The sequence below is a fragment of the Rattus rattus genome, chromosome 1 (genome assembly GCF_011064425.1).
Source record: "Rattus rattus isolate New Zealand chromosome 1, Rrattus_CSIRO_v1, whole genome shotgun sequence".
Classification (NCBI taxonomy): Eukaryota; Metazoa; Chordata; class Mammalia; order Rodentia; family Muridae; genus Rattus; species Rattus rattus.
In genome coordinates this window covers 185,761,692-185,786,097 of record NC_046154.1, presented here as the reverse complement: position 1 = coordinate 185,786,097, position 24,406 = coordinate 185,761,692, and the positions used below count along the sequence as shown (strand labels likewise).

At 40.4% G+C, this 24,406-nt stretch overlaps 1 protein-coding gene across 1 annotated transcript; it reads left to right on the top strand.

Annotated features, from left to right (window-relative positions):
* The first annotated feature begins 15,676 nt into the window (after nucleotides 1-15,676).
* Myf6 (myogenic factor 6) lies at nucleotides 15,677-17,502 on the top strand. The gene is made up of 3 exons (XM_032890793.1): nucleotides 15,677-16,250; nucleotides 16,538-16,628; nucleotides 16,883-17,502. Exons 1-3 carry the CDS (start codon nucleotides 15,732-15,734, stop codon nucleotides 16,999-17,001), a joined length of 729 nt encoding a protein of 242 aa, XP_032746684.1. The 5' UTR covers nucleotides 15,677-15,731; the 3' UTR covers nucleotides 17,002-17,502.
* The last annotated feature ends 6,904 nt before the right edge of the window (nucleotides 17,503-24,406 follow it).

Here is a 24,406-nt window from a genome sequence, read left to right as displayed (position 1 = left end):
ATAAATCATATGAAATGTCTATGGATTTTTTCACAAATCTATTATAGTCCCATGCTAGCATGGTTGCACGAGTTAAATGTGAGAAAATTATTAATTTACACTTGTTATTTACTTATTCCATTTCCATAGGTATTTCTATTAAACAACTGATACTTTAAATATTAAATATGGTACTTGACAGAATCCAAGTACTTTCCAGAAAGAGCATTTAATGGCTACAGAATATTTATAATGTCTGAATTTTCCATAGCTGAGATGGTGCATTTACTCACTAGATTCCTGAACATATATTCATCAGAGTGTAGTTTGTTCATAAAGTTAATGGACAGTAAGCAGATTAATATCGATGCCATAGTCTATTAAAAGTTGTATACTGTTAAAGAATATACTTAAATGGTGTTATGAATCTATATGTAAAACAAACTGTTATGATTATATGAGTCGTAAGTAACCTTGTAGAACCACTACCAAGTCTAGGAAGTTTTCTGAAACATGTATAAGAATTGACTCATCTTGTCACAGTTCTTATGATGAGGCTCTATTATTTCCCTTTCAGACACTCATAAAGCCTCATGGTCACAGGGAGCCATGATTTCCACCACATCCTGCTGTGTTACATTGAGACCACCATGGAGGTGACCACACCTCTGTTCTTACCAGCTTGGAATTATTACACACACGTGAACACTAACCCTCAAAGCAGATGCTCTTGGGTATTGTTTGTTGTTGAGGTTTGTTCTTGCTGTCTATTGTAATGCTAAGTGGGGGCCCCCAAGACCTGGAGTGTGCACATACAGCCAAATGACACCATGTGCATGTGACCCTGCCCCCAAGTTATTTCTGATTGGTAAATAAAGATGCCAACAGCCAATCGCTGGGACAAAGAGACATAGGTGGGGTTTAGGACTCTTGGGCTTCGGGTCAGAATAGGTCTATGAGAAAAGGAAGGTGAAGGATGAATGGAGGACAAGCTGCTATGGATTAGGTGAGCCATGAAAGCAGGCCCTGAGGATTGACCAATTGGAGTTATAAGCAGCTCAAATAAATCATCGTAAGCAATAACTCGGGGTTATTAATAGAAAAGTAGATTTTAATAACAGAGAGGGTAGATATCTGGCCAGCTCGAGTGCCGATTAAGGCTTATTGTAAATATAAAGGTTGTGTGTGTGTTTTATCAGGGAACTGAATGATCGAGGCAGGCTAGAAATCCTGGATTGGGATGAAAAATTTCTACAACAGTTTATGGTGATCTGTGTAGTTAGATTGCCTTACAGGGCCAATGCCAGTGCAGCCTTCGCACTGAGATATCTAGTTCATTTCTCATAATCTATGTATTATATTGCGTCACACAGTCAATGATGGTACAGTCTTTGTATTTAGATATCTTGTTCATTATCCTTTCCATTGTGTGCTGCCTCTTCTGAATTATGTTTGGTCCTGACCAAGCCATATTATTTACTATGTAAATCTCTACAGCTTTTTGTCATATGTATGCCCCTCATTCACAGCTCTGGTAATTTCATTGATCTCTTCAGTAACTCTTCATTGCCCATTGAATTAAACATACGTTAAAAATTACCATATGAACAACAATGCCAACCAACCAGAGTTTCCAGGGACTAAGCCACTACCCAAAAACTATACATGGACTGACCCTGGGCTCCAACCACATAGGTAGCAATGAATAGCCTAGTAAGAGCACCAGTGGAAGGGGAAGCCCTTGGTCCTGCCAAGACTGAACCCCCAGTGAACATGATTGTTGGGGGGAGGGTGGTAATGGGGGGAGGATGGGAGGGGAAGCCCTTACAGAAGGGGAGGGAGAGGGGTTAGGGGGATGTTGTCCCAGAAACCGGGAAGGGGAATAACAATCGAAATGTAAATAAGAAATACTCAAGTTAATAAAGATAAAAAAAATTACCTTTCCTGTAGTACTACCTCTGTTTTTCTGGACCAGTGCTTCTCAATTTCCATAATGCTGTAGCCCTTTAATACAGTTCCACATATTGTAGTGACCCCTCCAACCACAAAATTGTTTCCGTTGCTACTTCATAACTATGATTTTGCTACTGTTATGAATTGTAAGGTAAATACCTATGTTTTCAAATAGTCCTAGGTGACCCCCGTGAAAGGGTCATTTGACCCCCATGGTTGAGAACTACTGATCTAGACTTAAGTCAAAATGGTTTAGGAATAGAGAAGTACAGAAGTTGGTTACAATATTGCAATTGGACTAGAGGGACAAGTATTGACCTTCTGTTGCTTGCTAAACTGTACCCTTCACATTTCCAATCCAGGCATTCACTGCCACATTTCTTTCACATTTCTCAGTACCCTTGAGGCATTTTTCCCATGATCTTCTCTGATGGAATTATTTATTTACTATTCTCCATCTGTTTGCTTCTTGTAATCGTTAACGAAAAGTTTCTTGTAGTTTTACCTGTGTCTCATTCAACATAATTACATAGGAAAGAGGAATGTAAACACATAAGGCTGAAAATTCACTCTTGCAGAAGTGAAATAACTTGCCCACATGCTCACATATTTTTGGAGCAACACTTGAATGTTAAAATAAGTATCATTTTAGTCAGAGAGAAAAACATTTCTGGATCAATAATAAACAAGGATGATGGGAAGCTAGAAAAACTGTCATCTAGTTCTATACTGATCGATTGTTCAGATCTATCAGTTATTCAGATTAAGAAACAGAACTTGAAACTATCTAAAACCGTAAGCAACAGAAGCTGACAAGAAAGGAGTTCTGTGTGATTGAGCAATTTATAGTTCCATAATGATCTGTGTTGTTTTGACATGGGTTTTATACCAAAAAAGTGACTTCCCATTTGACAAAATTGTAGATGCACCAAAGTCAAAAGCTATATTCTTAAAATTGTTTTAACTATATTTTTATTTATGTGAATGGGTATTTTGCCTCCATGTATGGCTGAACACCACATGTGTATAGTACCAGCAGAGGCCCAAAGAGGTTGGATCCCCTGGGACTGGACTTACATATGGTTGTCAGCTGCCATGGGCATACTGGGAATGAACCTGGGCCCTTAGTAACAGCACCCAGTGCTTGTTAACTGCTTAGTTATCTCTACAGCCACAACAGCTAAAGTCTTAAGTGTTCTAAATACTCGTACATAAACAAATTTCATTAACAGCTTGACAGTATGTATCTGTAACTGTATATGATATATATGATGTACATGATAAGGTATATGATGTACATGATGTATATGTGTATAAGTATACTCTCTGTGGCCCAAAGGCAATTTTTTCTCTTTATCACATTATCTTTACATCTTAAAGAGGCAGAAATAAATGAGGATTTAGCATCTCCTTTTCAAAAGGTCTTGTCAAAACTAATGACTCAAAACCAGGATGAGACAGTATCAAGTTATCCCCAAACAAGATAGCCCTGTGTGTTAGACAGGTGCTGGAGATGGAGAGGCAGGTCCGGAATGAGTTGCCAGTGTGCACATGCGTAGAGGCTGACACCAGGTCCAGAGATTACAGTAATGAGCAACAGGTGGCAAACCAGGGTAGCGGGTCAATTGAGAGGCGCTTGGTAAGAGGTAGTGTATCATAACAGACAGGTGAAGCAAGGCTAAAAAGAGTTGGAGAATTGGCACTATGCTGATCCAAGTAAAGCCGGGGGCACAGAAGTGGGTCAGCAGGGAGTAGGACTCTGCCCACCAGCTAGATTTGGGGTAGCTCTTTTCTCAGTATACACAGAACCGAAGAAGCCTGGCAGAGTTCAACATCTGCTCGACTTCTGCATCCTCATACATTTGCACATAGATATATACACATAGCCTTCACAGTGACTGAGCATCAAATTAGTGTGAGAGAATGAATGTATAAATAAACTTAGATATTAAAGTATACTGGAGAGATTTTAAAGTACTCAAGAGATCTAGGTTTATGGCTAACCTAATCAATACGATAATAAACAGAAATGACAGGAGGCAAAGTTGGCAGTAGTTACTATGAAAATATTACATCCTAGAAGATAAAATAAATAAACTGTAAAACTGTACAAATAATCCAGGCTGAAAAATAAATATATTCCAGCCACAAATGGCCATCTATCAAAAAGAGACAAGTTAATTCACTGACAATAGCCAAAATATAAAACACAAGGGGTTAAACTCATCTATAATTTCTGAAGAAAATTGCAGATCAGGGGAAATTTTAAAAATACTTTTTTTAATTCACTGAAACCTGTTTTATGATTATATAATAATATTGGGGAACACAATTTTTTCTCTTATTATTTCATAGGGCGAATATGTCCATTAAAATAGTTTTGAGTTGTCTTAAGGTCTATTAAAATATTTTCTGGCTATAAATCCAAGACTTTGTGAGTACAAATATCGAAGCCCACTAAGAGGTAAGGATGAAGGTTTCCCACAGGGAGTTGTGTTCTTCCTCAGGAACCAAAAGGTCCCAGAAGGTGAGATGTTGGTAAGAGTCGGCTTTCAAGAGTGTTGTGGAAAGTGGGTAAGGTGACATCACATCCTGGGTTCCGACTAGACAGGCAAAACAATGATACATTGATACACGTATCATTGGAGGAACATTAGTGATGACAAAAACTCAGGAGTTGGATGACTGACTAGGGATAAGAACCCACCCCTAGATAGATGGTGGAGCACTTGGGAGGCATAGGTAGGTGGATCTCTGTGAGATTGGAGGCAGCCTGGTTTACAGCACGAATTCCAGGCAGAGAAACCCTATCTCAGAAAACAAAAACAAATAAACACCAACAAAAACCCAACCATACAAACAAACAAGCAAAACAACAACAAAAGAAGAGTAAACAGAAGGAGGAAGAGGGGGAAAGGAGAGAAAGAGAAAGAGAAAGGAAGGAAGGAAGGAAGGAAGGAAGGAAGGAAGGAAGGAAGGAAGGACCCCACTGTGCTTTTAGAACAAGCAGTTGATAAACACACTATGTGACCTCCAATTGGTATTCTGTGATTGAGCCTCAATAGTCATACTTCTATCAAAAGCTCTGTTTTTAGCAACAAAAGAGAAGTCTTATTATAAAATATATTTTCAATAGGTAATTCCCAAAGGTTCCATAAAAGCTCCAAGAACTTCTACTGAAATAGAAACTATAAATTTTTTCAAAGACAGTAAATAAACATTAAGTGTTTCACTGATTTAGATATGAATTTGGAAGGCAAACTGCCAACACAAGTGAGACAATACAAAATAGAAATAAATACTTAACAGGTGATATTGATACTTCTTCTTAGAGAAAATAAAATTTTGAGAAATAGTCTCATCCATTTCCTCACAAAGATTGCGCCGTGTAAATTTTAAATGGGATAGTCTTTTCATCTGAATGAATGATTGTCTGCATCTTATATAGCTAGTGTGAACAAATAAGCATTGGGTGGTCATGGATGAGTGGCAAAATATGAATAACCATAGATCCAGAAACTGTTACTGGTATGAACCTGGTGAGAAGACAGTTAAGACAGCTGGGTAAGCTGTGATAATCCACACTCCACATTTCCTTATGTGGAAACAAACAAATATGTTCCCGCTTTCTATGATTCACTTTTTCTTCATATTTGGTTCAAGGACCAAGCCCTCTTAAAGAACTTTCCTCCTAGCAATTTGGCTCAATATTAGAGGTGTTAGATTCAATCCTCATCACCATAGATCAATGATAGGGAGATGATAGATAGATAGATAGAGAGAGATAGATAGATAGATAGATAGATAGATAGATAGATAGATAGATAGATGAACAGGTAGGTCATTGATTGAAGTCAATGATAGATAGGTAGATGATACATAGATAGATAGATAGATAGATAGATAGATAGATAGATAGATAGACAGACAGATACTTTACCCTAAAGCAGTTTTCTGTTAAAACAGATATATTGAATGATCAAGACAATTGTGAATTATGTTTGATTTTTTTAAGTCCTTCAATTTTTGAAAGGGTCGATCTTAGTAGCAGCCTAGTTGCCAATTTGGACTCAAAATGACTTCACAGCTCCACTTTTCCCCTTCTAGCCTTTCCTTTCCCCTGCACTTTCTTCATTTCTGTCTGTATTATTGTTTTTACTCTAATAGAGCATACAAAACTCCTGAGTCCCAACGCCGTCCTGCTACTCACTTCTGAAGCTAGATTTAAATCTGTGCTTCATCACAAAATTTCATGCTAATCCTATAAAATCTTCTACAAGCACACTTCACTTTTCCCTCAGGTTAAGGTTCTTATTATGAAAATGTATTTATAAACTATAAAACACTTTAGGTAACACACTCTGCCAAAAATAGCCTAACAGGATTATCAGAAACCCTCATGATGATTCCAATCATGACTTTAATCTTCAAAAGATATTTATTCCATTGGAAAAATACCTAGGATTTTCTTTAGTCAGAAAACAAAACGAAACAAAAGCAAAAACAAAAAGCAAAAACAAACATTTTGGTGAAGTGATGTAGACCAGACACAAGAAAAAACTCTGTTATTAATATTAATATTAATATTTTTGAAAAATATTAAAAATGCCAAATCCTCAAAGAGGGAAAAATACAGTTTGGAAATGTGAGACACCTAGTTATTTTAAAATCGTATGTGTAAGATTAAACATTAATATCTGGAGAGAATGGTGCTCCTTTCTTTAAGGCACAATATTTTCTTGGTGCTATTCTACAGTAGCTGATATTCTGAACAACTAAGCTACATGAATTGATCTGAACCAAATGGTAAAAGAATGTCAAAGCAGTCATACATCACAATTGCAACCAATTCTTAGCACACCAACCATAAAACAATTGCTGCTTTTTGGCAACGCTCAGACGTGAACTTTTCCAGGAATAGCAGGACAAATTGATAAAGTGCACAGCAACCCTTTATTCTTGCATTCCTTCTTTGTGAAGTAATGAGTCTCAGTAACTGAAAACAAAAACTGAGGAGACAAGCGCTTGTGTCATGGGAAAGGCCAGCTACTTGATGGTGCAACTTTGTTTCATTTCCAAATACTGGATGCAACTGCAGCCCTTATTAAATACCTACTACTATCCTTAACAAGGAGAGGACTTTCTGATTCCAAGTAACACCTAGTGACAGTGAGCATCTTTCACAAGGAATAAGATTATTAGCTTCCTGCCTGGGATCTGTTTGTGCTCCCAGTCATCACTGTGAAAAGATCTCACTTGCACAGACTTTTGCTTCCAAAGGGAAAAAAATCAATTCTGGGAACCAACTGTAATCAGAGATCTCTTGGATGACTCAGCCATGCAGATGGCTGCAGGAAAATGAAGAAATGAAGCTCCTGCACGGATCTACTGTTCTCGTACGCAATGACTTCTCAGGCAGAGGACTACTGAGTTAGCTCTGCTCACCTATTAAGAGGTCAACCCAACTTTTCCATTTGTAGAGTGTGGGGTTGAGCTGGAGGTAAACTTTGCTAATGACTCTAAAGACATGTTGTTGCACATAGCCCCATGAAGGCACAAGAACCTTTGACAAAGAACCGTATCAAAACAGCTGAGAGAAACGAGTAGTCCCATTGGAAGGAAAGTTTTGATAAGAGGCGGTCAGTTCCAAGAGGAGTTGAAAGTGAGAAGAGTTGCGGTAATCACACTGAGAGAAACCCTGATTGTATGACTTTACTGAATATCCATCATATCTAGAAATTCTGTTCCTCTCAATCTATGGTGATTTACATAGAAAAAAAGGAGTTTGTTATGAACACAGCAATACATTGGTTGTTGTTGTTATAATTGTTGTTGTTGTTTTCTGCCCTCAGACTACATAGCTTTAAGGCAATGTACCTACCTTGTGTGAAAATGGAAAGACCTAAACTGGACTGTTTTTAAGTGACTTAGAAATAGGACTAATGTGTTTTATGTTTTAGCCTTTTAAAAGATTGAGGTGTGGAATTAATTTTCTTCATTCTCGTCAACTACTACAAAAATAGTAATCCAAGTACTCTTCTTGATTATTAGACCTGATTAAAGAGTGACTAAGGCTAGCTGAAATTTTGAAATACATTCCATATCATCTTTGAAAGATAATGTACAAAGTGGAAGGTGCTATATGAAAGGGAAGATATGAAAGGAAGTTGACGGTAAGGTTCTTATATTTTTGGTTGTGAGCCTAGCCTTTAACGCCTGAGCCATCTCTCCAGCCCGACGGTAAGGTTCTTATGAGTGACTCACATGATGATGTGCTGTGTTTAACTCAGTGGAATCATGTTAATAAACCAAATATGTGCATGTGATTGGACCGCAGTTAACGTTCTTTGAGGTTATCAAAGTTATGGGTACCTTTTAAAAGTTAAACTTGCTCCTTGGAAAGATCCTAGAAAACCTTCTTGTAGAATCGTGCAGACTGCGAGGAGCAGAATCTCTAGATACCACGACATTGCGTGTACTTATGTCCTCTATGTTCTACTTTTCTTTATAGCCATTGACCACATTTGAATGTTGACATCTCGATAATTGAAAAAGATCATGATATCCTGAAAGCATGCTATACTCAATTGAGAAAGATGTTCCTCTAGGTGGTCTGTAGCTTTTGGTCAGATGTTCAGAGTATCCTTAGTTCTGGATCCATACACTTCCTATCTACTAGGACCCGCTACTCATCCACAGCCCTGACCCTGTGATTTCTGGAAGTAGGCCGGAGTAATGGGGAAGAGAGCATAGGCATATGCCCTGTGACCGAGGACTTGAATTACACTGTCCCCTGACATCACATTTCCCTCTGTCTTCACTGTTTTAAAACATTGTTTTCTACGAAAACCTAGAAAGGATGAAATAAATGTTGTACTTGGAAAGCACTGTTGAAAACATTTCAATACAAATTCTATGACTCATATTAATCCAGAGTTAAACTATAGATGCTTTACAAGATATAAGTATGTACACATATTATTGGTTCTCATTCCACTCTCTTTAAAAGCAACAACTCTCAAACCTTGCATGATTATCTAAGTTTCTTTAAGTCCCGAGATAGCTTATACTTAATTACAGAAAATAAAAACATCAATGGGAGTGCGTCAGCAATGTAACAAAATATTATTCTTACATTGTGAGTTTACAGAGCAAAACTTCTCTCACACCTAAATATCTAGCACTAATCATGAAATCGGAGAGGATCTTGTCACTTTGTGATGAGTGTGATGTGCTGACCATTTGATGTCTACACAAATTTCCAGATTGCATGCAGTCAAACTTTTTATAAGCTTTGGTATTTTTTAAATCACATACCTACAAACTATATATTGCCCATTCCAAAAATATCTTGCTTTCTCAAAGCAATGGGAGATGTAAATCTGAATAAATGATTAAGCGACTATTTCCCACACTAGTAGAGAAGCTTTATGGAATAGTGTGTTTGTACAGTGGTGACTATTTGTCACAGTTGGCTCTGACCCCAGCATTCAAGCACCAAGCAAATTGGGCAATATGTCATAAGGGGCCAGTTGGGGGGCAGTAACAGAATACTTGGATAACCATTCTATACCAGAGACATCTGCTTATCTTAGCAAGACAGTAACTCCGGGCATCTCTATAACCTAGATATTGTAAATATCATAATTCATGCATTTAGAAGATGTAAGCAACCTAGAAACTCTACACATCTGCCACATTTTAACGGTGAGCAGCAGCATGCCGATGTATTCATGTACTACTTCAAGAAGGCAACATAGTTAAATAAAAATTATGTAGCATAAAATTTCGCACACAGTAGTAAACAAAATTCTGTTCATAGGATTTATTTGGATGATAGATCTATTTTGTCCTTTCTAATTGGAGGCTACATAATGCACCATTAATTACGACAAACTATGTGTTTGACACTGTAGAGCGGTTTCGATGAAATTCTTTTAATCTTTGAAACAATCTTGTGGCGTGATGTTATTGTTTTAAGATCTAGCTAATTGAAACTTAGAGAAATTGTCTTGCTTGTTCAAGGTCAAATGAAGGCCCTAAAGCTTCCCCTTTAATACCAAACTTCACATTTGCAATTTACAGTAATTCTTAAAGGAAGAGCTTTCTTTTTGTATCGTGCACATTACATATTATTCTCCTAAATGAACAAACACCTGGACACATCTGCAGTGTTTTTCTGGACGTACAAGTTTCTTCTGATGGCTTCAAGACAGCCCCAGTTATGGAAGTTTCCGGCAAGAATCCTAAGCACCTACTCGGAGCTAAGCAAATCTATGTTGATCTGTAACTCACCCAAAAGAAATACTTAGCCTGGAAAAACACTGATGGTTCACAGATTTTTAATCTTAAATTCAGAAATACAGATCCGTGAGAATACGTGCTTCTCAGGGATAAGTCGCTATCATCTTCCTGAAAACCATGCCTCCAAAGAAGAGACAGGCAGCATAAGGGGTGGTGCATAAATGGAACACTGACTGGTAGGAGCCTGTGTCCCTAAAGGGTGATGAGAGCAAGGAATGACGCGTTCTATGAAAGACCTAGAGAGTAGCTTCCAGGGGCCCCTTCCTCTGGGCTTCATAACTACAGTGTCCCCTATCTAGGTCCTACCCCATTTCTTTGCATAACTTTGGAAGGGTAGAGCTGTGGATTTTCATATCTTTCCTTTCCTCTGCTTGGTTGAAGCCCTTCCCCCCATGTCCCCAGAAGTGACTCAAATGTTCTCTCAGTGTGTAAGTGCAAAGCTATTTTTAACCATCGTGTTTGGGAATCTCTGAGCACGCATTGCTGGCAGCTTAAGTAAGCTCCGGGTGCTCAGGGTTCATATTTCTCAGTGTCCGCAAGTTTGAGGCAAGGCTGATTCTGAGTATTGCCTTTTCCTCACAGACCGCTCCCTTCCCTGTCTTCCCCAGGGCCAATCATCCATGTTTCTCCAGATTAGTCTTACGTTCTGTCCTTTTTTCTGCTCCATTCTACTCAAGTTTCCTTTCGTTTTGTTCCATCGCTAGCCCCGAGGTCTATCTTCTCAGCTAGTAATTTCTCTGAATCCAGTTACATAATAATGTAGCCCCAACCCCAAGTGGTAGCCCACGGAAACTTCTTTAACTGACTCTTCATCTGTTCTCTGTGGCAACCGCTTCTTTGAACTTCTTCCTACACTCACTGCCGTGCCAGAACAGTTTTCCAAAATCCTCAACTTCTCTTCTCAGAAATATCAACCTAACATCTTAAAACCTCTGTCCCTGATCATTCCTCCTCAGATTTCCTGCTCTGAGAGTCTTTACTGTTGTATACCCTGAAGGGATGGTATTCTCCTTCAAAGTTCTTAGCTATTCGCTTCTGTGTGTTTTAGCCACTGTCACTGTCCCCAGTAAACTGAAATTTACTACGTATAATACTTTCACTTTGATATCTTTAAAACAGACCTCCAGATTTATCTAAAACATGTTCTGTGCAAGATTTTTACAAATCTATTTGGGATGATGAATGTATTTAGTTCAATTAAAGCTTCGTGAATCAATCGGGACTAATCTTGATAGTTCCTGAGTAAACACTGTAGAATATGCACACAGCATGTGTGTGATATTATTTAATGTCAAATGCTAACGGTAAACTTATAAGATATCACTAAGTCTCGTAAAGAAAAAAAACCAGTCAAACAACAACAAAAATGAAGGCTTGGAAGTCCTAAGAACGTCTTGCTCCAATGATTCTCTTTCCTCCCACAATACTCGACCTTCTTAAAGGCACATAGTTAAAATCTGCCGCTTACCACATTATCCACAGACTTTTTCTTCCTTCTTCTCTTTTTCAATAAAATTCTTTTTTTTAAAGATTTATTTATTACATACAAGTACACTGTAGCTGTCCTCAGACACACCAGAAGAGGGCATCGGACCCCATTACAGATGGTTGTGAGCCACCAGGTGGTTGCTGGGATTTGAACTCAGGACCTCTGGAAGAGCAATCAGTGCTCTTAACCACTGAGCCATCTCTCCAGCCCTCCTTCTCCTTTTCTTAGACAAGAATTAGACACATTCAAGATTTTGTGGGACAATGACCAAAAGAAATGCATTTGAAAATAATTATGAATTTCAAATGACAGGATAAACTATTGAAAGATGTTCTACTGTTTACCTAGTGTAAAATTTTATGATGAATGAACTCAGAGTTTTTTTGAGGTGGTCTAATAACAATATAATTCTTATTACTATTTATGGGCTGCAATGTCTTAAAAGACATACTTTAGCTATTTAAAATGGGACACTTTGAATTTGCACCAACCCACCTAACTGGTTGCTAACATCTGTATCTCACTCGTTTTCTATGGAGAAATAATATAATCACAATTACAAGCCTCTCACATTTTGTAAACAATATGAGTTCCAAACACTACCTAATTGTTTGGAATTAGTACATATTTTCCCGCTAAGCTAATCTGAAAGGAGAGTTATTACTCATGCTAGAACTTTCTTATTCTTATGTCCCCTTTTCCAGTCTACAACTTCCAAAACAATGAACAAAGGAAATTAGTGAATAAAGTAGGAAGAGAAAGTAGAAATCTGCTTATGTTGAGGAGAACACCGATATTATTTTATTGTACTACAGAAGTTCTGCAAGATGGTGGGAAGACAGCTTTACAATTTAGTAGAGAATAATTCAATAGGAAAAGGCTTAACTTGACCAGAAGAAAAGTTACCCTTTGCAGCTATTCACCAGCTTCCTGAATCTCTGTTAGTTATAATTTAGAATCTTTTTTTCCCTATGTTTCTATACTGACTGTAAGATACATAGAGTAAAGTGAGCACTTACATACTCTTTAGCAGATTTGTGATGTGTAACATCCAGGTGACACATGTTAGAGTTAGCAGAGTCTAGAAATGCCTTTACCTTAGTGAGGCCTTCTGCAGACCAAGCTTCGAAATTCTTTACTAGTGATTTTTTGGTCTTGTTACTCTATTAATTTCAGTAATAAAAGTACCTTATGTACCGTGCTCCATCTTTATTTTGAATACATATGATGTGATATGTTTTGGCATAAATACATTATATAACATTCAAATAAAGTTTAACCTATTCTCTTAAACATTCAACACTTCTTCTTGTTGAAAACTTCCTCCTCCTCCTCCTCCTTCTCCTCTTCCTCCTCCTCTTCCTGCTGTTGCTGCTGCTGCTGCTCCTCCTCCTCCTCCTCCTGCTATTGCTACTGCTACTACTACTACTACTACTACTACTACTACTACTACTACTACTACTATTACTGTGTCTATTTGCATGCATGTAAATGTAGGCTAAAGTCAACTTCGTGTATTTTATTTCTTCATTCCCCTCTGTAGTTTGTTTTGTGAGACAAAATCTCACTCTCTAATTCTAGAGACCACTAAGCTCTTTCCTGCTTCCCCTGGTGGATTACCAATCCCAAGGAACCTCATGTCTCCACCTTCTCCCACGCTGCTCAGTATTTTACATAATCTGAACTCAAGTCTTTATTCTGCCAAACAGGCAGTTTCCCTTCTGAGCTGTCTCCCCAGACCCTTCTGTTTGATGATACATTGTTGTTTTCATAGTCCCCTGTACATGCAGTTGCACACCAGGAATTCTTGTCCCTTTGTCAAAGTAATTAACTATGGATTTAAATTCCATAAGAAGAGATAAAATTATCAGAATTATGAGAAAAGGGTGCAGGACACTATTTTAGTTATTTGAGTAACAATGCCCTATGATTCCCCTCTTCAAAAGTTGACCTTTCAAACTGTCTTCTCTGTATGACATAGCATAATGTGTAGCTAGAAGCAAGGCATGCTCTGTAGACCAGGCTAGATTAGACTCTTAGATGCAGTGGCATTCAGTCTACAGTCTTAGACCTTCCAGGCAGCTAGTGGAAATCGCAGGAAATAACACAACAAGTACTACATTCTCCTTCCTCTTTCTAGAGCTGTCTACCACCCCAAAGTTTAATGATGATTCTCCGTCCTGTTAAGGAAATCACAGCTACACAAGAACAAATACACAAAACTAGCCAAAATTGCTCAAGGTTAACGTTCAAAGTTCAGCTCTCAATGGAGGTGGAGAAGGACTAAATAAAGTATCCCGGGTTAAATTTTTAACTAATTCCTAAATGATATGAAAGTGATCTTTGCATGGCTTTCATTGTTTTATTAATTTAGTTTAGTTTTTGAAAAAGGAAACCATAGGGATCATAACCCAACCAGAGCTTGAGGTTGAATAAATTCTTATACTTTCCACCCTTTTCGGGCACTGACTATAGAGTGTGACTTTTATCTCGAAAACTATTTATTGGAAGTGGAAGTACTCGCTCCAGAATTCTCGAAAAGGATTGAAAATTGAAGAAAGAGAAACAAAGATTTAGGGAAGAAGAGACTAGCCAAACAGAGAGAGGGGAGACACCAGCTGTAGTTGATTCACTTCGAAAAGCTTAGTCCCAACAGAGTTTTATGTTACACACGATAATTAATGTTCGCTTCACAGCTACATGCTACATAAGTCATATGCGTGATAATATTTTATTGAACCTTTACCCGAACTCGATAAAAGAACCACTGTCATCTTGAAGTAGTCCAAATAGTACTTATCCATAAACACAGAAAGAGAACTCTACCCATCTAGGACTGAAAGAGAGTTCTTTGAAATCTGGGAGCCCTCTATATTTCATTTTTGTGTTAGGAGCGACACGGGTGTGTGTTGGGCCATGGACACAGTACAATAAAGAACATTTGTTTCATCACACGAACCTTGGCTTCTTACTCATCTGAATCCCAAGCAACCAGCTCTGGTGGAGTCAATGGATAGTGAGAATGGAGATAGCAAAACCGTGCAGCACCTCTTGTTACTCCAAGATACATTTGAAATGTCAAGCGACTGTTGTGTGTCTTGTTTTTTAACTGTAACTATTTTAGGGGCTTGTTCCCTGTTCCTTTTCTTTCTTGTATCTCAGTCCTACCTTTAGATGCTACTGCTCCAACTGGAAAAGGAAATAGAATCCATATTTTAATTGCACTCTCTAAAATAACAGGTAGCCAAAGGAAAGGTCACAGTGAAAGAAACCCTAAGTCACTTCATACAGTAGCATGGGATGTTGAGCGCCCTTCACCCACTCCCCAACTCCCACCTCATCTTACCAATGTAGTAAAAGAGAGGAAAGAGATTATTTACCTGCATCTATTGAGGCTGAGGCCTGAAAGCCATATGTAATCTTTGAAGGACTGGTAATGGTTTTAATCACAGGGATAGCATCTTTTTTTGACAGGCAGAACAGAGCAAAGAGCCGAACCACATTGGAAATATTAATGAGGCTATTATGGAGCGATGGCTATTGCCTATGAACTCTCTCATCATGAGTCTATACTTAGAATTCAGTTGAACTCTGGAGAGGGGGGAGGAGCAGGGCAGTGCTAATCCCCAGTTGTTTTTGAAGTTGCCTGGTTAGCAGGTTAGTGTCTAAAGTGATCAAAATGGAAACGTACAATGCTTTCCCTGCTGCGACTCTCTGGGTCTATTTTGTTTTAACCTGTTTGTCTTAGGGACTGTCACATTCACTCTGAGAGGTGACATTTCTCCGATTTCTTTCAAACTAGATGTTCTGGGGAACGCTAGCTGTAATCGCTTTGGGAGACTGATGCTCCATGACAGCTAGAAGTTGGATTGAGTTTCAGTAGCTACTATATATAAAGCTGGGTCGACTTATGTCACCGCACTAATTAAATGCCATCTGGGTGGCTCCTCTGGGTTTTTTGAGTCCATCACCCAGTTCAGATCAGTCAGAGGCCAAGGAGGAGAACATGATGATGGACCTTTTTGAAACTGGCTCCTATTTCTTCTACTTAGATGGAGAAAATGTGACTCTTCAGCCATTAGAAGTGGCAGAGGGCTCTCCTTTGTACCCAGGGAGTGATGGTACCCTATCCCCTTGCCAGGACCAAATGCCCCAGGAAGCCGGGAGCGACAGCAGTGGAGAGGAACACGTTCTGGCTCCCCCAGGCCTTCAGCCTCCCCACTGCCCAGGTCAGTGTCTGATCTGGGCTTGCAAGACTTGCAAGAGAAAATCTGCCCCCACAGATCGTCGGAAAGCAGCTACCCTGCGCGAAAGGAGGAGGCTAAAGAAAATCAACGAAGCCTTTGAGGCATTGAAGCGTAGGACTGTGGCCAACCCCAACCAGAGGCTGCCCAAGGTGGAGATTCTGAGAAGTGCCATCAGCTACATTGAGCGTCTGCAGGACCTGCTGCACCGGCTGGATCAGCAAGAGAAAATGCAGGAGCTGGGGGTGGACCCTTACAGCTACAAACCCAAGCAAGAAATTGTAAGCCCAGATGCTACCAGGGCAGGGAAATGTAAAAGGCCCGTTAAAATGTCTTTCGGAGACCTTAACCTCCACCTGCTTGGTGCCTACCCCCTTTCTTGCCCGGCCCTCGCCCTCTATAATGAACCCCCAGTGACCCTAGAAGACTGAGCCCCTGCCCTAAGCAGGAAATGCGGTCTGGCCCAAGGAAGCAGGGGAGACACCCCCAAGCCACCTCCTCCCACCGTTTGCCCCCTCCCCCCCGTATTTGTTTCTTTCCTAATCTGTTGCTCTGGTTTTCCTTTCAGCTTGAGGGTGCGGATTTCCTGCGCACCTGCAGCCCCCAGTGGCCAAGTGTTTCGGATCATTCCAGGGGCCTGGTGATAACTGCTAAGGAAGGTAACAGAAAGGAAAGGGCACTGGGCTGTACTGGAAGCACCAGGCTCAGCACAGCACAGGGGTGCTCTAGCCCAGCACTGAGAGCTCAAAGCGAGCTAGAGATGCAGGGCCAAAGCCGGGCGTTTTTTGTCTTTTGTTTTTTTGGGTTTTTTTTGCTCTCAGGGATGCAGTCCTCCCGAGTGGCCTCGGTGGCCCTTTGTGGGACACACTGGAGGATGCTACATGCGCGATCTGTGTTTATTTTCTGTGTTCAGGAGGAGCAAGCGTCGATGCTTCAGCCTCCAGCAGTCTTCAGCGCCTCTCTTCCATCGTGGACAGTATTTCCTCAGAGGAACGCAAACTCCCCAGCGTGGAGGAGGTGGTGGAGAAGTAACTCAGTCAGCATTTGGAACATTCTTCGCTCAGCAGGAAGAGCCCTTTCCGCCTAATCATTTAGATTAGGGCTCGCAGACCCCAGAATTTATGAAAGGCAAGAGACTTAGTGTTAAAAAAGAAAACCCCACTCACCTCAAGTGAAAATCCTTCGGCTTGGGGCTTTTATTATAACTATTATTGTATCTGAACCGCTAGTGGCTTAGCTCTCTAGAACCCTAATTTTGTTTTTAGTTTGGTTGGTTTTTTTTATAACATATTAACTTTTGCTATGATCACGTGACCCTTTCCTGTCAGTTGCAAACGAAGTTCATTCCTGTCTAAATCGAAGTGGGAACGTTTAATCCTAAGAGTATTTAATGTACTTTTGTAAATAGTCTTAGTACTTTCGTTTTTATGTAAACCTAAAGGACATATTTTAAATGTGGAATTAAGCATTGTATATAAAATGTGTGAGAGTCTGATATTGTAATATTAAAATATTAATACGTTTCTACACGTACAAAGGCGGCATTAATCTGATTTAACCGGAAAGACCATAGGGGCTTGGGTACAAAACTAAAGAATAGCCATTTTTAAACTTAAATACCACATGTGACCACTTACTCAGGCCTCTTCTTTCAGCTTAATTTATAGGGAGGAAAATGAGTTTTGGGGCTGTAGTCTCAATTAAACTGGGCACTTTAATATTTCGTGTATATTCTTTACTTGTCATGGGGTGGGGTGGGGGAGGATATCCAGAAAGTGTCTCTTCTTGCCTTTCAGTGGCCTTTTCTTTTTCCACACTGTTCTTCGGTTGGTGATCTGGGTGGGATTTACTTACTCTGAAATTTAATTTTAAATATATGAAGATCTTTCCGATTTCTCCCCCCAAAAAGAGTTCTTTGTTCATTTCCCTAAAAGATAGCCAATTAATTTGGCCCAATTTATTTATTTTCTGCTCCTTGGTGTTCCAGACTGTTTCCAAGTGTAGCTCTAACGTAGCCAGGGATAGCCAGTTTTCTTGAACTAGACTGGCCCCCAGCAGACTGGAATATCTTCAAGTGCTCTTTTGTTTGAGTTTATTTTCCAAACAGAAAGAAGAAAGAGAAGTGCAATCTGTCTCTTGCCGAGGAGTGGACATCCTTGAAGGGGGGGGGGTGCTGCTTCAATAGATGGAAGAGTTAAATGATTGGTAGCAAAAGACAACAAAACACACATGAAACCTCTTAACTGGGCCAAACAGCAAAGCCCCAGAGACAGTCGGAAGCCCCAGGAGCTCTACTCCATGAAGATTTTACAACGTGTGCTGCCTCTGTTTTTCCTGTAACCTCAGGGGGAAAAAAACGACCACCAAGAAACACAATGGGAAGGAAGGCAGAGCAAAGCACGCTGGTTCTGCTAAACTGTGCCTTCCATCTACCATTCTGAGACGGGTACTTTCATTTCACCCCTTACCTACTGTTACTTACCGACTTGTCTGCTGTTCCCAGTAACTCCACTGCCACTCTTCTAGCTCACATATAAAAGTCAAACGGAACCAAGCGTTTGCCAGCCGAGATCCATGCCCTAACCCTCTTGTGTTGAGTAACACAGACGTCCCAGAGACACTGCACTCTGCCGACAGACCGCTCTGTTTTGCCACCCTTTTAAAACCCTTCTTGGAGCGAGCACATGTTGAGAATCCCTTATCCAAAATGTACAGTATTGGAAATATTCCGTCTTCAAGATTTTTCCGAGTTTGCAGTATTTGTGTGAATGTTGAAGTTCAATTTCTTTAACCCAGAAATCCAACCAAAATCTGAACCTTTCTGAGCATGAATTGTCAGCGGGAGTGGAGGGTAGGGGGCAGGAAGGGGGGAGGATCTTGGGGCATTTTAGATGTGGGTTACTGTGGGGAACTTCTAGCTAACTTATTTTCTGATCATACGAAAATGTCTGGATTCTTCTACGACACTTCAAAGGCTCGGAGTGTGTGGTTGAGGATATTGATATTGGCATCTAATTCCTGTTCTAAATGTTTGAGGGAAGCAGGTGGCTATGTGGTCTAGGAAACTATTGAGTCTCTGTGAGGCCTCTTTACCTAAACCAAATCAGACTGCTACTACACAGCCTGAGCCAACCCTGCTCCTGATTACTCCCAATGTCTTGTTTATAAAACAACGGAAGAGAGGCTTGTGAAAATTCACAGATAGCACATGCTACCTGTTGAATCACAAACTGACACTAAGATCAATTCTTTTTTTTTTTAATTTTATATTAGTGAGTCTCAATTGGCATGTCACCCCAAACCGTAGTTTCTTGTCCTCGCTGACTCCAGCCAGGGAGAATAAACAGACTGAACAAGAGGACAAACCATCCTTGGTCTCATGTTAATATAATCCAACCACCACCAGTGAGAAGGGCGCTTATTACTTCTATTTTAAAGGATTCTTTGTGTAGACACCTATCCCCATCTGGTGAGTATAAAGTCAGGACTCAATGCCAAGGAAAATTATCAGTGGCCATAAATCGACCATGCCCTCAACTACTTTGTATCCAGAAAGAGACGCCGTGGCAAAGATAAGAACCTCTATGGGCCACAGAATTATCCAGCCCCAATTGTTCCTGCAAACCTCTTCTTTCTCACAGCACAGTGAGATCATAAACTCCAAATTACAGCATGACTTTCAAACTAAAAGCCAAAGCATTCACTAGTCAAATTACCCAACCAAAAGATAACACAGCTCAGTCTGGGTGGTCTCCATCTTTACTAACTGTACATATTCTATATCTCTGAATATTCTTGACATCTAGGATTTGCCCTAAAATGTGCTTCTATGCCAGTCCTTTTAAAGACTGGATTCTCCGTGCAATTGACACGTCATGACTGACCAAGTAAATATATTAACCTTAGATTATTTATTAAAAGATTTATAGTTGAACTATTCTGCATGAGAATGCTTTTTATCAATTCCTGGTCTTTTCTTGTAGGTGGATTTTACTCAGTCTTTGCAAACCAAATCCTCTCCATCTTTCTTAGCTAGGTAACTTGAGAAATTGTTTGGAGTGAGGTTGCCCATGAAAGACTCTTCATTAAATAGAGAAAATATTTTCCAAAGAGTTCGTGTGACCTTCAGTGCCATGGCTGACATGTTAGGATTTCCAATGAAATCCCTGGTGTGTTTGTGATTAAACTGTTTTTGTTTGATATTAATGATGATAATCTTTAACCAAGGTCAAAGCCAAAATAAACAAGACTGTGGAAGCAGAAAATTAAGACATAATAATTTAGTAAAGATAAGGACTTTGGAATTGAACTCAAATCTCTTCTCAGAGATTCATATAATGTCAAATATTAAATGAGTGGTTTTCTGTCATGCTATTACTGAAATAATTAAGAGATATCAAATATCAATAAGGTCTCTCAAGCTAACTTCTATCATCATAGCAGGACCACAGTCTAAGAGGGGACATTGGGGAAATTTGTTTATATTGAATGATCTCAATGTTCTGTCAACTCTCTCAAGAGGCTTTTTTGTTGTTGTTTTTAATTTTGTTTTTGTTTTTTTCTTTTCTGGTGAGAAGGACAGAAATCCAGGGGCTCTTAACTCTTAGGAGGGGCAGGAAAAATCAGGATGATGAAAGTCACTTTTAAAATTATAAAGACCTCCCTCTACCATTTATATTCTTTCTTTGGAAACATTTAACCGGTTTTGTCATTTGGAGACCTTTCTCATATCACCACAGGTAGATTTCAAAAGCATTTAATTTTAAGTGTTATAGCATCTCATCGTCTGATCATGAGTAAGCACACAATAACATGATATTGCCTGCCACAGAATCCACCATTTACTTTCACACACTGACTAAATCTTTCAAAGATGATCCTTGCTCCATATGGATGGATTCTATCTGCAGAAAGAAAGTATTTTGTAACCTCCATTCTGAGTCTTTTCCGTAGGATGAAATGTCCCTACAGCATATACAGCAACAAAGGTAATGTGGAAGAGACAAGCTACTTCATCCCTCTCAAGGCTGCTAAAGAGTCCTTTGATCTCTCCCGGGAGTCTTGAATTCAAGCAGAGGCCAATGTCTTCCTCAGCTGTCTGGTCCACAAATTCTTCTCACAGCTCTGGCAGGTACTAATGTGTTTACATAGGTGTGCCCAGCTTCCAGAGCTGATAACAATTTAAAATTGTTTAGCACATTGGGAAGTCCTCTACAACAAGCAGAAGCAGAGTTCTGCAGGTAGGGTCAGAAGTAAAGAGAAAGGGTTCCAGCGTGCATTCGAGTATGTGAGTGTGTGTGTGTGTGTGTGTGTGTGTGTGTGTGTGATATGTATATACGTGTGTGTCGCTGTATCTGTATGTTCACTATATAAACCAAATATATGTTTTTATCATTTTTTCATTTATCCGATTTTGTTGTCTTTTACTATAACGTTCAAGCAAATGCCTCACTTCCTCTCCTGGTCTGTCCTGAGAAGTAATAGCGAATCTTTTCTGAGTGGAGACGTGGAGACGGGGCCTTTATCATCTCAGGAGCCAGCTTCTTTCTTCCCTTTTGCAGACTATCTCAGTTTTTTTTTCCTCCCTCTTTTTTAGCTGTGGCAATGGTTTAAAAGTTTTGTCTCATTTTTTATTCTTGTGGTCTGAGACCTGATTTTCAGCACTTGAGTCCCAAAGGGCCCTGAACACGGACCCCCTCTCCCCTCAGCGGCGCTCATTAAGTGGCCCGCGCTTGTGTTTTCTCTGCTTCTTTAGTTCCACTCAGCCTGCTGCACTCTGGTAAATTTGTTTTGAGATCACCTTACCAAAGACAGCCCTAACCTCTGAGCACTCCTAGTACTGACAGGGGCCCCTGAGTGACAGCGGCTTGCCAGCCCGGGAGCCCAGAGAAAAAGACTCCAGTTTGTAAGCGATTCTGCTCGCTGAGCTGAGGAAGCCCACCCCCCAACTCTGAGCAGGAATGACTGCATGAAGCAAACAGGATCATTTCCAGGGGCTCTGAGCCATTTCTAAGAACTACTTCAAATCCTGTGTGGACAAGGGAAAATTACTCAGCCCTTGAGTTAGTTTACCTTTAAACAAACAAACAAAGGAGCGAACCAACGACTTATGTGACGGAATCCTTTCAAGTACTGAGTTCCTATGTGAAAATTGTGAAGAACAGTAAATCAACTGCGCAGGACAGATTCGAGACAGTAGCTATTAGGTACGCAGGACAGTAGAGGGGCTGCTTAGGAAGCAGTCAGAAGGTCGGCAAGCACAGAACTGCTTCTGCTTCTACTGTAAGGACCACATTTGCATCCAAATCACTGATCTGTTTTAGGTACCTCAAAAATGAGACAGGAAGGAAGAGGAAGGTACGAAGGGAAGAAGGGAAGGAGGAAGGGAAGGGACAGAAGAAAAGGCTGGAGATGAGGAGCAGCAAAGAGAGGAGGAGGAAGAGAAAGACCATGGTTTTATGAAGTGTAGTTGCTGATCGGATCCTCTCCATGGCTTTTTGCTTTGAGTTTGAGGGTGAGAATATCTACCTCTCCAAAATAGTGTTACAAAGTTTCCACATGTGCTGTGCTGTTGAATCAGATGCATCCACAGAAATGAGTTCTCTCTCTCTCTCTCTCTCTCTCTCTCTCTCTCTCTCTCTCTCTCTCTCGTGTGTGTGTGTGTGTGTGTGTGTGTGTGTGTGTGTGTGTGTGTGTGTGTGTGTGCTTTAAGTTCAGTGTTTCCCAATACATTATTTATTATTTATTTCAAAGGCAGACATTTGCAATTAGGCCCCAATAAGGTACAGATGGATTTTCCATTGACCAGATGATGAAGTAGCCCCTCATTGTGAGACCGCACCTGATTTTCAGAAGAAATCTGTCTTCAAGATTACAGGACAGGGTAGAGGGAACAGACAGACGCAGCTAGCAAGTGCTAAGGTCCGCTTCCTCGGAGTGCTTGCCTTCACGGACAGTTATAATTGATCCCTTATAGAAACCAGATCTGTCAATCATGGCTGCTTTAGAAAAGTTACTGTGAGTCCTCCTCATCACCATCATCATCATCTTCATCATCATTATCATCAGAATAGAAAGGTAAGTGCAACCCCTTCCACACACACACACACACACACACACACACACACACACACACACACACACACACACACACACACACACACAGAGTTACTTTGGAGTCACTGCACTTCCTTAATTGGGTGGCACACTGTAAACAGTCCATTTTTACAATGAGGCTTCAGAAATAGAGAGGTCAGAAGCCCCAGAGAACTTGCGTTGACCTTAAATAATGGTGTTTCTTGGATATGAATAAACATCTCCCCTCGTGTGATCTGATAGCCGGTTAACAGTTAAACCTGAGGTACTCGCTCATTTATTTTATATGAATGCTAGTTCTCCCCTTTGGTCTTCCGTCCACCAAAGTTTCAAAGACCTGTCTGCAAATGGCATTTCTGAAAGGCTTTTGTCACCCAAGTGTGTGAAGCCACTCCTAGAGGAGTTGGAAACTTTACACTAGCCCAGGATCTCTGAGCTGGCAGCTGGGACGCATCTGTAACGGTGTTAGCTGGCCTGAAAGCAGAAAATTAGCTACCCTGAAGCCTGGCTGGCTGTTTAGTCTGTAGAAACGATAGGGCGGAGCAGCGGACTCTGGAGAAAAGAAACCCATGCTGGAAGGGGAGTTTACTGTGAGAAACTGGACGGCTGCTGGTGCCCATTCACAGGCGTGGGAATCTCCCTGTGCAGGTATTAGCCTAGGCCTGATGCAGAGGAAGAAGCACCAGACAAGTGTGAGGGTAAAGGAGGGAAGTTCGGAGGGGAGGGATGCAGGAAGTTCACCTGGTCCACCTGAGGCCATCTTTTCTTCAGAGCAGAAGTGTGACCTCTGACAGAGCCAGAGACAGACCTCCGATAGGAAACCCCGGCTACTGTCATGCCCATGAGATGAGCATCTCAACAGAACTTCACTCCTTTGGTCTTTATCCAAACAGGGTTTGAAACACCATACTCTAGGTTCCCTCCATCCATTAAAATGTCACCTCGCTATTTTACCAACTATTATCAGCGTACAAACTGACACAATCTCTTCAGGTAAAGCTCGTGAAAATGAGAAGCAAGCACGGGAGAACCGTGCGTTCAGAATCCAGAAGCTAGGTTTCCTTTAGGAGTTTAAGGTCTTGCTACGATGCTGCTGCTGGTTATGTTAAAGTGTGATTAAGTTCAAGAAGTTAACGCCAACCTCTTTATGTGATCCCTTGGTTTAGTTTATCCAGAAGGCCACTGAAAGCGTTGGGCTGCAGTAAAATCATTATCGTCAAAGGGGGCCAGTAAACAACAAATTGTCTCTAGAAGAAAGACAAGAGGCTTGCTCAGACAGCCCCTGTGGGGGTTGTGGTGGGATATGCTAATAACGCCCAGCTACAGGGGCCAGCCTCCCTTC